Source organism: Uloborus diversus, chromosome 10 (genome assembly GCF_026930045.1).
Source record: "Uloborus diversus isolate 005 chromosome 10, Udiv.v.3.1, whole genome shotgun sequence".
Classification (NCBI taxonomy): domain Eukaryota; kingdom Metazoa; phylum Arthropoda; class Arachnida; order Araneae; family Uloboridae; genus Uloborus; species Uloborus diversus.
The window spans coordinates 7,075,154-7,093,609 of NC_072740.1; the positions used below are offsets into that span (position 1 = coordinate 7,075,154).

The 18,456-nt window shown below is 32.1% G+C and overlaps 1 protein-coding gene across 1 annotated transcript in view; it reads left to right on the forward strand.

Annotated features, from left to right (window-relative positions):
- Positions 1-18,456, forward strand: part of LOC129231593 (fat-like cadherin-related tumor suppressor homolog) — a 354,750-nt gene that overhangs the window by 224,644 nt on the left and 111,650 nt on the right. The window contains 1 exon segment of the mRNA XM_054865953.1: positions 3,670-4,499. Coding sequence (XP_054721928.1) covers positions 3,670-4,499 — 830 coding nt within the window.

Here is an 18,456-nt window from a genome sequence, read left to right on the forward strand (position 1 = left end):
TAAAAATTAAAAATTGCATAAGCATTTGGGTATGTTTATAACTAAAGAACAGCGAATTACAATATAATTGCAATTACTTATATTTATAGCATTGAAACCTTGCGACTCTATTTGCCACACCTATTACATACACAAGGAATTTTGCAAATCAACACCCCCAAAGCCTGGAGGAGGCAATTTGTTGTTGTCAAAGATCGTTCAATAATGGCCTAGGCCATTCATGAATGGCCTATAGAATTCCTTGTGTCCATCTTGATTGAATTTTAATGTTTTATATCGTATTCGAATAAATAGTTAAAGGTTTACTGGGTGAAACTCGTAATTTTAATTTGGCGTTGTATTTTTTTATATATACAAAAGGTCGAACACTGCTATTAGAAAAAACTACATTTCAGCATACATGATAAACGATAAAGTTCTTCTGCACAAAAAGGATTCCCTTGAGGTCTGAATTTTTAAATCTAATACTTTTTTTTTTAATGCTTACATTATGCTTAGTTATCCGAAAGGAGTCAAAGCTTAAAAAAAGAAAGAACACCCTTCGATTAATAGTCAACTTATCTGAATAATAACTGTAGCCTGCATAAAGGAGTCGAAACGCCAAGGAGTATTCCGGTACATTTATTTTGTTACCTTACGTGTGTTATCTGTTGAATGTTATGAGTACATGTAATGCGTAATATTAATCTAAATGAGCTGTAATGGCGGACATCCCGGGCGGGCCTGAAGTTCAGCTAGTTTATAGCCAAACGCTCTACGAGAAAAAACTTATCAATTTAACTGGACAACTAAGTCCAGTGCTTTTAAGCTTTATCAAAAAAAAAAAAAAAAAAAAACAGGTTAATTGTGATTTTTTTTTTCGCCGAAATGACGCAAAAAATTGGAAAAAAAAAAAAGCCTGCATAAGAACTACAGGCTGCATCAAGGTTTTGCAACAGCAAATGCTGCTTTTCCGAAAAATTTATTTTTTGATCGTAGGTCGACTTTTGTCATTAGCCCACCCCATAAGCTTTAAAATGAGGTAGGAATTCTGCAAGAAATAAGAAAGATCTCGCATACCGCAGAAAAATAATCCACAGAAATAATATATAAGATAAGATATTGAAGAGAAGTGTTTTTATTTTTGAAGCTTTATACAATTTGTTATCGCATCTGCTTGAACCGTTATGGCTTAGATGGCAGCAGATGTTCATCATTTAACCGAACGGATAAAATATGAAATCAGTTGAACTAAGTTCGTTTTTTAAGCGTAGGTTTTCGAATGAAGTGAAAATGAGACTGGCTATTTGTTTTTTGCCGAAGGAAAAAAAAAATGATATTTTACCCATCAAGTTGTTAGTAATTTTAATTTTTACTTCGTTTTCTACTAAATATTCATATGTTAACTAAGTGAAAAGAAAAAATATTCCATTGTAGTCTGAAATCTTAAACCTGATACTTTTATTTTCGCTAACATGATTCTTTAGTTTTCTGACCGGGACCAAAGCTTTAAAAAGAAAAAAAGGAAAACCATACAATTATGAGTCGATTTAGCTCCAGGTTGCATAACGTTTTCGTTCCAGCAAGGAGCGTTTCCATCGCATTTATTTTATTGCCTCACTTGTGTTATTTATTGTTTTCAAGTGTTCATGTAATGCATGATATTCGTCTTAATTTTTTGATGTGGATCGTTCTGCCGGGCCTGAACACTCGTTCTTCTGTTTACATTCGAACATTCTGCCGATCGAGCTATTCAGCTCTGTCGGTCACAGCGCAAGTTAAACTTATAAATTTAACGAAATCTTGAGTCCCGGTGCTTTAAAACAGGTTTTTCTTTTTTTTGACAGGAAAAAAAAAACAATTTTTAGACCGTGGGTCTATTTTTCGTCATTAGCCTGCACGATAAGCTTTAAAATGATGTGTAAATCAAAGAAATCGATCAAGAATTGAGGAAGATCTCGCGTAGGAATAAAAACCAGGATACAGAAATAATATATAAGGATTAGACCCATTTTCCTTCTTTGTTGGACAATGGCGTCTTTTTTGTAGGGTAGCGGAGGCCCTTGTGGATCCTTGCCGCGGGACCCATAGAGAAGTGTACTGATGTTCCACAGTTCACACATGCCTTGTGCCGTCACTGATGTCGGAACACAGAAAGCCTTTTGAACCTACAAAACCGGGATCGGGAACTACCTACCGGGATTTGGGATCAGGATTCAAATCCCTAACCCTGACTTTCCCGCTCCAACTCAAGGTCTCGGTTTATTGTATGTATACGGAATGATGATATGAGGTGAGGAATATATTTACGAAGCAACATGATGATTTAACGATGATTACAACTGAAATTTAAGAATGTGTCCACCTAGCTTCATTTTCGAAACGCAATGTTTTCATGAAGTTAATTTTATGTTTTATAGATTCGTCTAGCTGTGATACAGTGAATGTTCAATGATTACAAGATTTCAGTTTACATTTTTGTAATGAAAAGTGAACTAGATACATAATTTTATTTTCCTTTCTTCTAGATTGATTTGAATGCAATATAAAAAGCTCATAAAATAAATGCAACGAAAAATATTTTATTACTATCTTGGATAAAAATAGAAATATAGATATTAACAGGAAAGTAGGAAATCTATTTTCCCTTTTTTATTCGCAAAAGTGATTGAAAAAAGTTTTGAAAAAGAAATTAAACGTAAAAAGCTATGTACTATATGCATAAAACAAAATTTTGTTTTAAGAAACCGTTGAAAGCAAAAGAAGTGTTAGACATCAAAGCTATGTATATGCATAAAACAAAATTTGTTTTAAGAAACCGTTGAAAGCAAAAGAGGTATTAGTCGTGATTATCCAAGCATTTGTCGTAGCGTGGTACAGATTTTAGTATGCCGATTCGTAGAACGTTGCCACCTGTGTAGTCAACCATGGGGTAACATGTTCTCAGAGCTCATCATTGATGTTGTGCCATTGACTGCGAAGGAAAGACACCAAACAAACATTTTTAGATGCCAAAACTAATGAATGTTGCTGCCAGCGTGGTCGGGCAGTCCGGAAAATGCTCAAAAACCTCCCAGCCAAAGCCCTGTACAGGCGGCAACTTTCTATGAACAGACATGCAAAAACTTGTACCACGCTGTGACAAATGCTTGGAAAATCACGGGAGCAATGTCGATAAATATAGTGCTGCAATCTTTTAGCATCTGTTTCTGCTTGTCCTTTTTTCTGATTATTTCCTGAATTGTATACTATGCAATGTCTATTGAGCGAAAATTCGAAGGTATTTTTGTCATCCCTTGTTTTCACCCCCCCCCCCCGCCCAAAAAATTGCTTTTCAAATAGAAGCCCATTGTTCTAAATTGAAATGTACTGCCGTAGAAAACTTTTTGGTGACTTTTTTTTCAATATACATTCTTTATTTTTCAACTTGAAAAACAAGCTAAGGTGACAGAAATATCTTAGGGCTAATGACACTACACTAATATGAGTTGTATTACTGTTTTTTTTTTTTTTGGGTAAATTAGTGTTTACTAAAGCCATGTCAATTGCATGCTATTTTATAAGGAATCTTTTAGAACTGAGACGTTATCAATTTTACAGTATTTTTCTTCTAAAATTATTTAAGCAATAAACATTACAATTAATATTTCAAGTATGCTATGTCAAATTTTCTTAACTCCTTTATTTCAGGAGCAATTAGTACGTCTCAAGTTTTGGATCATGAAAAATTCGCCAATTATACCTTCACCGTTCAGGTGACTGATATGGGAAAGCCTCGACTAAGTGCTATTGTTCCAGCAACTGTCACAATTTTTGTAACTGACATCAACGATTGTCCTCCTCAGTTTGAACATCCATCCTATGCTGCCGTCTTACTTTTACCGACTCATCAAGGGGTTGTCGTTACGTCTGTAAAGGCAACGGATCCAGATACTGTTGCTACCACTGCGATCAAATACAACATCGTTTCAGGAAACTTTGGAGATAAATTTTCAATTGATGAGAACACAGGAAAAATCATAGTTCGCAATCCAGAGGATATGAATGAAGAATATCAGCTTGTTGTATCAGCAAGTGACAGTGAATATGAAGCAAGTTCTAAAGTTTCGATCAAAGTTAAAGAATCGCGAGCCAGTTCGTTGAGATTTAGCAAAACAAAGTACACTGCAAAGGTAGAAGAAAATTCAGCAAATGTTGTCACTGTTGCCGTAATTACAGTTATTGGAACAGCATTAAATGAACATTTAACTTTTAAAATATTAAATCCCTCTGAAATGTTCGAAATTGGAACTACATCTGGTGTGATTCGAACGAAAGGCATCCCATTTGATCGAGAGCAGCAAAACTTCTACACGCTTGTTGTTGAAGTCAAAAGTGAAGTCACATCGCCCAACCAAATTGCTCATATCTTGGTAGAAGTAACCGTGACAGATGTAAATGACAATCCTCCAATATTTGTGAACTTGCCCTATTATTCTGTCGTTCCAATGGAAGCGACAAAAGGATACATTGTCAGAAAGGTTAGTTCATTTTTTTTAGCTCTAACTCTTAAGAATGCAATTATTTTATACAAAAACACACTTTCAAAATTATAAATTTTGAAAATGATCATTTCGTCAGCTAAACAACTGTCAGATAAAAAAAAAGGCTTAAAATAAATGTACCAGATCGGTAAAAATATTTATAAAACGAAAGTATACAATCATTAGGGGAAGGCCGCCTATATTGGACCCCCTAAGAACAAGATGCCCGTGTCGCTAAATGTGAAGCAAAACAAAAATAAAAAATAGGGCGTCTGAAGCCAAATTAATTAGGAACCGCCATAGGTATTTGTATTTTCTGTAAGTCTAACGATAATTTTTTTAAAATTATTTTTTACAAAGTTGCAAAAGTTCAATTTAGGAATATATGTACCTATGTTGAACCATGCGCTTCCTAAATGGAACCGTAACAGTAATGATATAATAATTTGCATTTGAACCGTACAAGTCTTTTTACAGGATTTGCAATAGAATTTCCTTTGCTTTGGGCTAACTTGGCGCAGTGTTGATGAACCCTCTGATGGCATTTCATACACTAAATCATTCTTCGTACTTCCTCTCTATGGCAAATATTGCAATACCAATTGTTTTGTGCGGTTTTTTGCTCCTTCTTTTGCGGCTTTTCCTGTTCTGTGTCCTTTTTCTGCGTCGATGACCTTATAACGTTTGCCGAAGTAGGTTTCCTTCTTCTACCTTCCATTTTTTATGCAAAGCATGTGTGCCACCTTAACAAAATCATCAATAGAACTGATGATCATAACTTAATGAGAACTAACCACTGATTCCTCGAAACTTGCATTAATTTTATCCGTACATTGTTCTTGTGCATCTTGAACAGCTGACACAAAACATGCAGCATGTTTACTTTGTTAGTCTCATCTGGACTACAAACTTCTGACAAGGTTTCTGCAGAGTCGCTGTCATTAAACACAATTGTACTAACGAGTCAAACTCCTGTTCTAGAGAATCCATTGACAGAATATTGGCTACGCTTAAAGTTTGTCCATAAGAGTCACCCAACAGTTCTCTTATTTTATATTGGGTAATGGACCTCATTGGGTGTTTTCGCATCCACGTATCACAGGTTCGATTGAAATGTGTTTACAGAGGCTTGGAAAAGGCCACGTCCAAGGGCTGTAAACGATGCTTAGTGTGTGCTGGAAGAGGAAGCATTATTACACCGTTTTCGTTAGGCAAGTTTATAGCACAGCCCCATATCATCATTCCTGCAAAAAATTGAACTTTTTTCGAACTTACTCTTTCTGTAATAGCTACCTCCGCCAGTCCTCTAGTTTGCTTGGTTTTATAACTTTCTTTAACTAATAGCAACTGTCAGAAAATATTTTGTTCCCTAATATTTCGTAAGTAGAAGCAGTTCTTGAATCGGAAGTAAACTTTTTCAAATAATATTTTTTTAAACTTTGATTTCAGTTATTAAGTAGTAAAATAAATGTATCCCTGGGGTAAATTGGGGCCCGTAGCGTGGGTGGAAACTTCTGAGGGGTGGGAAAATTCAAATAAGTTGTTGTGCGAAAGATCAAAAATAAAAAGTTCGTTTTCAATCTCAAGAATGTTCTATAAACTTGTTTCTCGTAAAAGGTATGAAATAAAATCAATAATGATTTCTTGATCACAATGCTCAATAGAAGTTAATCTTAAAAATCTTTATATTAAGGTTAATTCTAAAGCAGCCGAAAAAATTTCACTTCAAAATTGAGCGAAGAAATATAGGTATATTTTCAAAGCTATTGGTACAAAGTTGTATACCGCTGCATTTTGTGTAAAAGGTCGTAACTGGCTTTCTACGTTAAATCTCTCCTTGCAGCTTTTTTTGACTCGAACTTAAAGGAATCAATTTGGTGTCGAATAAAAATAATTTAGTCAAATTTTCAGCTCCTTATCTTAAATGACCTTCGAGTTAAAAAAAAAACCTGTTTTTTCGATTTTAATTTTTTTTTCATTCAAAATCAATGAATGGTAATTTTTTTGCTTATTCTTACGAATAAAATGCATGAAAAATTATTATAGTCATAATTTTTAAACGAAAAGCCGATTTTGGCGACGGAAATAAAATTTAAATATTTTTTTCAATGCTTTTCTGATAAGTGTTACTCACCAAATTTTGTAGGAAAATGTCTTTTATACTCCTCTACACTCAGGAATTTTTTCGTATTTTTGAAGTTTTGGAACAATACGAAAACAAATTAAAAAGTGATTTTTCTTTTCATAATCTTGCGTTTAAACAAATAAAAATATTTTTTATTGCCAAAAAATTTATTTGAACAAGTCGGTACAAAATCGTCTGCTAAGTAAAAAAGAAAATTAAAAAATATATATCTTTTTTATTTCGAAAATACTAGTTTACCAGAGGAAAAACATAAAGAAAACCATTAAAAAATAAAGACAGATCCTTCATGAAGATATTTGAAGTGAAAAAAAATATATTTAAGAGTTTTTAAATAAATATTATTCAATGCTAAATTGTACATAAAGACGATTATATAATTTGTCCACACTATTTTAAATAATTTTTCAGTCTGGATCTAATAAAGGCAAAAAATTTCGAATATTAAAGTAACTTTCTTATAATGTAGACACCGTTTAACATATTTTTTTAAATAAATGACATTAGCTATTTTCCAACAATTTATGATGATTTTGTAAGTAAGGTTAGTCTTCGTCACTTTCTTTATTCACAAAGACATTGACTTTTTCATCGATGAACAGACGACGCAATATTTCAGCAGACTTTTCTACACTATATGACTAAAAATATTGGGACACTTTCAAAAATTCACATTTTTACGGATTTCTCGAGAGATAAACGACCAATTGCTATGTATTTTTTTCACATAAAACGTATACTTTAGCTGCTATTTTTCAACAAAAATTATGTCTACTACTAGCTGCGTGCCTGGCGTTGCACGGGCTACTTAAAAAATGAAAGAGATGTCCAATTGATGTTTTTGTATTACTCTGGCATCAGTTTCTAGAGCGCTAAGGAGGAAATAAATACGCGTAATGCAAGGTTTGCAAAACACCAGTAGAGCATATTTTTGGCAAAAATCTCTTTAACGTTAATCATAGTTATCAATGATACAAGTTATGAGTATTTTCAATTAGCACAAAAGATGAAGATATATGCATTATCAACTATAATCTGTGCTCACGTTAAAATGAACTACATCTGATAGACTATATCTGAAATAATTATGCACAATTACAATCAGCTTTTTACATAAAATGACACACACTTTTTGGTTGATTACGTGAAACTAAAGCACCAAGATTAAATAAATACCAATAAGCATGTATTTAATACCAAGTCATCAGATTCCAATTTAGCTTTAGTTAAAATCCTTAAAAACAATCTTTTTGTTCAACTCTGTTTCACTTAAAGAAATCCAAACATCTTAATTTAACATGTTCTTTTAACGATACAAACTGTATTTCAAAAATAGAAACAGAAAGGAAAAAGAGAGTTATTACAATTCGAAAACTCACCCACGTGACGGGAGAAAGTCCAACAAAATAAACATAATTAGTCGCACATCCTAAGTGTACCAAAATATGAGGCCGGTGAATGATAAACTTACACTACAATCAATAAACATAACTAAAGAAACAATTTTCATGTGCTGAAAAGAGTTAAGAACGTTGAATGTAAGAAATAAAAAAGGACAGATGATAAAATAAAGGCTATTTCCGAATAGGGCAACCAATTTTAAACTAATTTAAAATGAAATTCTTGATGGAAACGTTGTTTTAAGATTTGGACAGCAGCCAAAAAAATCTCTTTTAAAACAATTATTAGAATTTTACTTGCTCACGCATATGCAAAATGGCAACAGGAAGGAAATAAAAATTCCTGAATAACGTTATGTTAATTAACGTTTTAATTAATATATCTGCTAATTAAAGTCGCACAATTACGAAATTGGTCCGATTGCTTTCTTTGGAAAATTTCAAATTGATGGGTATCTCGTTTGACTCTCGATTCGCAGCGGTTCTCGAGAAGATCGATCTTCAGACAGACAGACAGACGGACGCGAACAGATTTATATATTATAGTGGATTCATTTAGAGGAAGAGCAACACATTGAAGGGAAACAGAAATAGGTTTTTGATCATTTTTCATTGTAAATAACTGGGAATGAGGTATAAATTTTCAGAAATAAGTTAAAAACCTATCTTCAATTTATTTTATATTTTCGTGAAAGTATCTCTTATACCCACAGAGATATAAGCATTTCTTTCAAAAATGCAGAATTTTTGTGAATGTTTTCGGTTCCTATCACGCAGAGTTTTCCGTCAAACGTTACTAAACGTCCAGAATACTTAACAGCATATTTGAGAAACATAATAATAAAATTTAAAGTTAAAACATTGACAATTTAATGAAATATGAACGCTTAAAGCAATTAATTTTTCACTGCGAATGCGCGAAAGATAGCAATTTATAACTTTCATGATCGAAAGCCCAAATATTTCCTACAACTCATAAAAAAATTCCACCTTGATATCTTTAAAATCTAAAAAGTTATCAGCGATGTAATGAGCTGAATTTTAACAATTCTTTGCTAGACCACGAATCTTGAGGGATAGTTCGCAAATAATCCGTTCTTATTATGAATCACTTTGCAACGACAACAGGAAAACAGTGACAGTTTGCGAACGACCCCTTACCATTCGTCACCTATCCACGAATTATAGAAATTCGGCTCATTAGATCGCTGATAACTTTTTAAATGTTAAAGATATTGAGGTGGAATTTTTTTTATGAGTTGTAGAATGTATCTGAGCTTTGGATTATAAACGTTATAAATTGCTATCTTTCGCGCATGCGCAGTGAAAAGTTAATTGCTTTAAACGTTCATATTTCCTTAAATTTTCAATATTTTAACTTCAAAATTATCTTATTATGTTTCTAATATGCTGTCAAGTATTCTGAAAGTTTAATAACGTTTGACGGAAAACTCTGCGTGATATGAGCCGAAAACCTTTAAAAAAAGTTGCATATTTAAAAGAAATGCTTTCATCTCAGTGGGTATAAGAAATACTTTCACGAAAATATAAATATAGATTCTTGATAGTTTTTTAACCTATTTCTGAAATTTATAGCTTATTACAATGAAAAATGATCAAAAACCTTTTTTTTTTGTTTCCTCAACTTGTTGTTAGTCCCCTAAATGAATAGTAGACTTAATTTTTAGTAGAAAATGTCATCTGGAGTATACTTTTTATCAAGGCCGTATCCAGAATTTTTTTTCGGGAGGGGCCCAGATTAGCACATTGCCCTAACACACACACACACATATAGTATATATAGACACAACAAACGCATAAAAATGTTAACATAGAAGACTTTTACATTAGTTACATTCTTTTGCAAATCAAGATCAAATAAAATAAAAATTGCTTGCTCGACAAATCATGGAACTTAATGGACAGAGAGGAAAAATGAGAGAGGAGAAAAGAGAAGCACCCAGTCATCTGCTCACATCGGCTTTTAGTGAAGTTTGTTTTTGATCACTAACCCTACTCCCATTTTTTTTCATTAAATGCCATACAGTATGAAAATTGTACAAAATAGTTTAAAAGAAATGGTGTAGACATTCAGAAAATAAGAACGGAAGAGTAATATTCTGGCCATTTGGACAATTCATACTTTATTTTCTTGATAAGATACAAAATTGAAGAACTTTTCAAGGAATTTCAAAAACTTAAATAATTTTCAAAGACTCTCGAACAGTTGAAATTATTTGAAGCTCTTTATTTACACTTTTCAGAAGTTGATTGCACAGTCTTACAAAATGATTATAACTTTGTAAGACACACCCGTTTTAAGTTAAAAATAAATGCAAGGAAATATTTCTCGAAACAAACTTTTTTTTTCAATCACAAGTAGTGCAGAAAATGAAAGAGAGTAGAGTAAGTGTTTTTTTATTTCCTCATACTAAAGGTATTAACAGTATGCAGTAGAAGTAAGAGAAAAAACAAGCAATAACAAAAGAACTTCCACGATACTGAATTCGGCATTAAATAAATGCAAGACAAGAAACATATCAGTCACAAAAATGATCTTGAAAATTATGCTACAAAAACGCGAGAATCGTGATTTTTGCATTTTTTACTCAGGATGTATCAAGGAGCTGAATTTGGCACATCTTGGTAACAAGATACTCGCCTAATCGGAAACTAATGGCCCAGCCTTTGAGGAGTCCTCGGCTCGAAATCAGTACAGTGTAAGTTTTATAAGAGTTTTAGGGGGAGGAGGGCAGGGTCGTGCACAGAGGGGAGAAGTGACACCTGTTGGCCCGGGCCCGAGCTTAAATTGGGCCTAATATTTTTAAACCTAGGGTTGAAAATATGGGTAAACAATATGGAGGGGGCCCAAAAGAAGCATTTGTGACAGCCCCAAAATTTCTGTGCAAGCCCCTGGAGGAGGAAGTGCACAGAAGTCAGTTTGGTAGACTTGAAAAGTCTACCGAACTGCAAAGGGCCTGCTTTAACCCTGGACTTCCCTGAACTGAATTGGGAAAGAGAGCAGGAAGTCCTAATTAAAGGTCTAAATTTCAAGTGTGCCTTGCAGATAATGAGAACTAGAACTACTTTTTCTGCATTTCTGCAAAATATTATAAATTTTGAATAGTAGCAAAATTAAGAATAAAAAAAAACTTTGTTATTTTCCTTTTCTGACATTAGGAATTTAAAGAAAAAAAAAACCTTCTGTTTTACGGTACAAAACATTTCGGGTTTCGGGGGCTCAGGGCCCGTCAGGCCCCCTCTGGATACGGCCCTGCTTTTTATGTAAGAAAAATGATAGAGCAATTGGTCTTTTGTTTCTCGAGAAATCCGTAAAAATATGAATTTTTGAAAGTGTCCCAATTCTTTTGGTAATATAATTTATATTTGCCAAATGTCGAGCATGAGACAGAAAATATGTGATCGCAGCAATGTGTGAGCAACATCCGACAGTAGGCCTACCATTTGCAAAGTCACAGCAACATCGAGTAATTCCAGTGATGTCATTCTTATGTGACTGATAATCAAGAAAGCAACGATATGTTTTTGACTTAATTTTTTCGCGATCTCACTTTAAGTTTTATAATATCAAGTGTGATTTTGACATAATGGAGTTTAATCGTTTCATCTTCATTCATCATCTCAGCTAAATATGATACAGCTTGAGACATTTGATTTTGACATATATTTTCAGTCTCATGCTCCATATTAGGCAAAAATAGTAAAGCCAGCTGAAATAGTCGTCTATTTATTGATGAAAAAGTCAATGTCGTTGTGAATAAAGACAAGTGACAAAGACTAACCTTACTTAAAAAATCATCATAAATGGTCTAAAATTATTATATCTAATGTGAGTTATTAAAAAATATATATGTTAAATGGTGTCTAAATTATAAAAATGTTACTTTAATATTCGAAATTTTTTCTTTATTAGATCCAGACTGAAATATTATTCAAAATCGCGTGGACAAATGATATAATCGTCTTTATGTACAATGTAGCATTGAATAATATTTATTTAAGAACTCTTAAATCATTTTTTTCACTCCAAATATCTTCATGAAGGATCTGTCTTTGGTTTTTATTGGTTTTTTCTTTATGTTTTTTCTCTAGTAAGATAGAATTTTCGAAATAAAATATAATTTTTTTTTTAAATTTCTTTTTACTTAGCAGACGATGTTGTACCGACTTAGTTCAAATGAATTTTTAGATAATAAAAAATATTTTAATTTGTTTAAGCGCAAAAAAAAATTATGAAAAGAAAAATCATTTTTTAATTGGTTTCGTATTGTTCCACCGCTTCAAAAAATACGAAAAAACTCCTGAGTGTAGAGGAGTATAAAAGATATTTTCTGACAAAATTTGGTGAGCAACACCTTTCAGAAAAGCATTGAAAAAAAATATTTAAATTTTATTTCCGTTACCAAAAATCGACTTTTTGTTAAAAAATTATGACTATAATAATTATTCATATATTTTATTCCTAAGAATAAGGGGAAAAAACTATTCATTGATTTTGAATTTTACTATGAAAAAAAAATTAAAACCGAAAAAACAGGGTTTTTTTTTTTTTTTTGGAAAAACTCGAAGGTCCATAGAGATAAAGAGCTGAAAATTTGACTAAATTATTTTTGTTCTACACCAAAATGATCCCCCAAGTTCAAGTCGAAAAAGTCGCAAGGGCAGATTTAACATAGAAACCTGGTTACGGCCTTTGCTGCAGACGCATATGTACCCATTCTTTCCCAGCATTATAGTTTTCTATTGTCATTGAAATTTTGTAGAGGTAACATAATTTAAGGCTTATTTGGGAAAAATTTTAGAATAAAAATATTTACATTTTATAAATTTTAAAATTAACTTGGGGTGTCTCTACCCCCTTCCAGATAGATGTCACCAGGAGGCTTTGCAAGAAAGCTTTTCTCTCTAAAGTTACAGCATTCAAAAATTGAATTCACACGATTTGATCTACATTAATTTGTTTAGCATTAAAAGGAGAGCAAACCGGTCTTTCTCATTCTTACAAAAAAAAAAAAAATGGGATTTTTGAGTAATCTCCCTTTAAAAATTGAAACTATCGGAAAAATATTGATTTTAAAATTGAATTTCCAACGTTGTATGCATTTTAGGTTTGCAATTAATTACGACGCGAAAATTTTATAAATGGAAACTTATATTTCAATCACTGTTTAAGGGTTTTTTCTTTTTCCCATGAGGGGGTGAGGGATTGAAAAAAAAATAATAAAATTCAAAAGCCGGAGTCGGATTCGTAGTCGGACGGTTCAAAATCCAGGAGTCGGAGTCGGTCATCTTACCTCCGACTCCGCAGGCCTGATTGTAAAGGATCGTTTGCAAAGTGATTACACTTGCTTGCAATCGTTCAGCGTTTCTAGGGTGTGATTCGTGAGAAAAATGGTTTATTTCGTGAACATCATCTTATGATTCATCGCGCTTCGGAGTATCCTTATAATACAGCACATCAAATCGCCAATATCTTTATAATTTTTTTAAATGTTCAACTGGAATTTTTTTATGAGTTGCCACATTTATTTCAGCTTCGAATTATGAAGGATATAAATTGTTATCTTTCGTGCATGAGCAGTGAAAAGTTAGTAGCTTTAAACGTTCATATTTCGTCAAATTTTCAATACTTTTATTTGAAGTTTTAGTATTATATATCTCTTGTATGCTGTTAAATTCTCTGAAAAATTGGGGAGGTTTGACAGAAAGCTGCGTGTTAGACGCTAAAGGCCTTCAAATAAAATTCGTTATCCTCACGAATTCAAATGATACTTTGATGAAAATATATAAAATAATTGTACATATTGAATAAACTAGATTTTGAAATTTACCAGCTTATTCCCAAGTATTTACAATGAAGGATCTATTTGTTGCTGATCCCCCTTAAGGCATATACATGGGTGATTTATTTTTTATTGGAAAACGATAGAACAAGTATTGTTCTCTTATTTTTGAGAAATCCGTAAAAATATAAATTTTTAAAAAGGTGTACCAATACTGTTTACCGATTTTCTGCAGGATTTCTCGTTTTACATTTTATTTTCAACTCTTGATATTCTCAACTAATGATTTTCAACTCTTTTAACCAATGTCTTCCCTTTTTAAACAAACTCAGCTTAATATTTTGATACTTGAGTAAATTTTTTGGTGACTTGACAAAAAAGGAAATCGAGTGCTTCCTGATTGTTCATTGCGGTAGTGAGTTGAAGAGATTTGAGAACCAATTTTATCAACCGATCTCCGCATGAATTAAAATTCGTATGTTTTGAGATATGTCTTCTCTTTATACCGTGAAACCAGAGGCAAATTCTGTAGATTAAATGAATTGAAAATCACTTTTGAAGCTTGCGTTCTAAGTATAACCTTCTCCTATGCTTTTAAGACCGTCCAAATCCAGATTAAATGCAGAAATGAAATGCAAATGCATTGGGAAGCATTTTTTAATGAATTAAAGACACATTTATCTAGAAAAATTACATGTTTTACTAAAATGTATTGATCTGCAATGTTTTGATTTTTTTATTTAAATAATTTTCATGAAGTTTTAAAGAAGATTTCTATTAGTGAACTATTTTTTTTAATTTTCAACTTTGTGTAAATAAAGGACCTTTATTTTAGAATTATGCCAACATCGAACACATGTTTCGTCGAAAATAAGTTTCAATCCTTTTGCATTTTTTTTTGATTATTACTTTGGAAAATACAAGTTATTTTTAACAATGCTGCTTGTGTTCTTTAATTCTTTTATTTTATTTAACGCTCTATTTTAAACTTAATTTTAGTTATTATCAAGTATTAATATAGCATAGTCAGTAAATTGATCACTTTTACACTATTATTAACAATCTAAACCAATTCTTTTGTTGAAGTTTAAGCTGTTCGAGAATTTTTTTGAGAAACTGTTCAAGTTTTACACTTAGATTTTTTTCAATGGTGTTGGTGGCAGAACATATAAAACGAAACCCAACAGGTGTTTTATGAAATTTTGGAATTGCATATAAGTAAGGTAGGATAACAGAATCAGGACTTGGCAATTTAAAAAGTTTGTAAGCAGCAGCAAGTTTTTTGATGATGGAAGATTCATTAAGTTTGGAGGAATTATAAGTGGTGGTTTTTTCTAGTTCATTTTTCAAAATATTAGCATATAATTTTTTGCAGCAGATAGAATAATTGGAACTAGCTTTATCAACAACTGTAAAGACATAGGATTTTTTAAAATCATTAATGGCATTATTTTCATCAGCAGAGAGATTCTATGTTGACAATATCACGTAAACGTGATTTCAAATCAGTTAAAAAGTGGTGTCTGTATTCAAGAAATGCATTAAGTGGAGCCTTAAAACTATAGGAGATTTTTCTTAAAAAATACTCAAGTTCAAATGCAAGCTTATTATAAGCTTTCAAAAAATTAATACGAAAATCAGGCCGATATTTAGTACCCAAACTAAAAAGTTTAATGAGCTTTTTGTTTTGTAAAAAATTTAAATCACCGGTCAGAATATGACCAAGATCAGAGTTGTAGAAGATGGAATTAGAGAAATTAGCACAATTGCAATCAAAGTCCAAATACTCACTTTTATTATATATATATATATATATATATATATATATATATATATATATATATATATATATATATATATATATATATATATATATATATAATAGCAATATAAAATTTGAACATGAAGAAACGTAAAATTGAATCAAAATCCCAAAACACCGTTGGCCTCATCAGGTAGTTACTCCCCGAGGGTAGGGAAAAAATCCTTGAGATGTTTCGTGAGTGCTGCTGGCGAAATACCTAACAAAATAGATATCGGGGTACTAGTGCTGTTTTTTTAGGGCTTTTCGTCTGCAGCACTCACGAAACGTCTCAAGGTTTTTTCCCTACCCTCGGGGAGTAGCCCCCTGATGAGGCCATAGGTTGTTTTGGGATTTTGATTCAATTTTACGTTCCTTCTTGTTCAAATTTTGTATTGCTATTAAATTTATCGTCTACCAGTATCAAAGTGCTGCCTGTGGCACCTATTGAACTGAGTTGTGAAGCTCGATTCAATTTAATGTATGTATGTATGTATTATGTATGGAATTATTTTGATGTTTGCGAAAATTTAATTAGAAGTAAATTGTAATTTTTTGTTAGGTACATTTTAAAAACAGACTAGCGGCAGGAGAGAAAATTTAAAAATATTATGTATATAGAGAAAATCAGCAAGATTTTTCAGTTCAGTAGAGGAGTAATAGAGTAGAAGTCAAATATTTAGAGGAAGGCATCAGCCAGTGATTGTTTAAAAAAGTACTGAAATTGGACAACACAAATCGCATGGAAATTACAGCAACAAATCCATAACAGAAACTTGAAACTGCATCGTTTTGAAACCACAAAATCTGTTGCTAGTTTATATAAATGTGCAGCATTTATGTAGCACTTAAGTTTGAATGACGATTGTTTTTAACAATACCGTGACTTTTTACACTATAGCTGGAAAAATGTAATTAGTAAAGAGCATTGTGTTATAAAGTGAATATATTTTTTTACTACTTCCTTTGTGTCTAACATGCTGCAGCACTAGCACAGCCAGAACTAACTTCTAGTGGTGAGGGGGGAGGTTGACCCTCATACCCCCTTGTTGCGCAGAAGTAAACCATAAAGTTGGTAGTAGCAGGGTTCGTACGGGTCATGGAAATCCTGGAAAGTCATGGGAAAAAAAATAAACAAATTTCAGACCTGGAAAAGTCATGGAAAATTAATATTTTCATTAAAGTCATGGAAATTTATTTCAAGTCATGGAAAAATGTCTTGTGCAGTAAGAAAGCAACAATTGCTAAAAAAGCGCTAGAAATATTGAGTGATTTAGTAATATTGCATATAAATTGAACGATCTCAAAAACAAGTCCGAGTTTTGGAATCCAATTTCATCCGCTTCTGTAACAGCCGCTCACCTTTTTTTGTGATGTGATTTTACTACTGGGGCATTACTAATTTTGAACCCACCATTATTTTCATTACTTCTTATATTTTATATTCTGTAGTAGTGGACTCGCATTTTCTTGATTTTGCCACGCCCCCTCAAAAAGTGTAATTCAATTGCATACCAGTTCGTTTCAACTACTTGTAAAAAGTTCGTCATTAAATTTTTCAGAGTTTATCTTGATATGTTGAAGGTTTTAAAATGAAGACTTTAGTCAGGCAATAGAACATTAAAATAGGGGAATTCTAATACTCTAAAAAAGTAGTGCCCAACATATAGCTCACAAAACTGATCCTTTTAGCCAGCTGAAATATCTGGTTTGGAAAAATGAATTTACTATTAAAAGTGGCTTTACTTTAATGAACGAATATGCTGTCCAGTTACATGAGTGATTAGATGCACTATTGATATCAAAGGGCAATGATTTTGTGAAGTAAATTTATTATTTTAAACTTATTCAATTTTTATCAAATTCATTACTATTCTGTTCTATTTATTAAATATTTATTAGACATTTAAACATCAATGTATTGCATTCATTATATTTTTATTTTCCTTGAATTTATCTGATGAAGACAAAAAAGAATAATTTATTACTTTCAGCAGTATGTACTGATATTTTTTTCAGTCACAAGTAAGTGCTCCAATGAGGTAATGGCACTCATGTAAAAGTTTTTCTAATGCCCATTTCCGAAAAAATTAGCAAGTTTGACATTAAATAGTACTATTCTCTTCGTGTCACAAAGTCATGAAAATGTTTATGAAGTCATGAAAAAGTCTTGGAAAGTCATGGAATTTTTTTATCCAAATTGAGTATGAACCCTGTAGTAGATTTTAAACCTTATCAAAAGTGCCTTCTGACAAGTATAACTCGTATTGAAAGATGAAAAAAATCTACAAATGAGTACATTTTTTATAAAGTTTACCAGAATTAATAATCAATAAGTTGCCACAATGTTTTTAATTGGCTGGGATGCTTGATTTTAGTTTTTATGTGTTTTTAAAACCAACAACGTTTTTGCTTTGTGCACGAGAAGGTTAAAGAAAATAGTTCTTTTAGTCCTGATTCCCCATTAAAATCTCATTTTCCACTTTTTGAGATGAGCAATTCTGAAACATATCGTCTACTTTCCCTAAATTTTCTCTTTTGGAGCTGCTGTCCTTCAGTGACCTACTGTCTGAGTGATTGCTTTGACATACTTGAGGCGGTTTGTCCAACTCGCACCCTTGCTTCGGGTGTACTTTCCCCCTTTGTGCTGTAAATTATTTTATATATTGTCTGCATGTGTTCTGTATTATAGTTAAAAGTCCATTATGCGACCTCCGGAATGGTCTATTCCTCGGACATTTTTTAACAACCAAAACAAACAAGCAAAAATCTTTCGAAAACAAAAATTATATATTTTGAAAAAAAA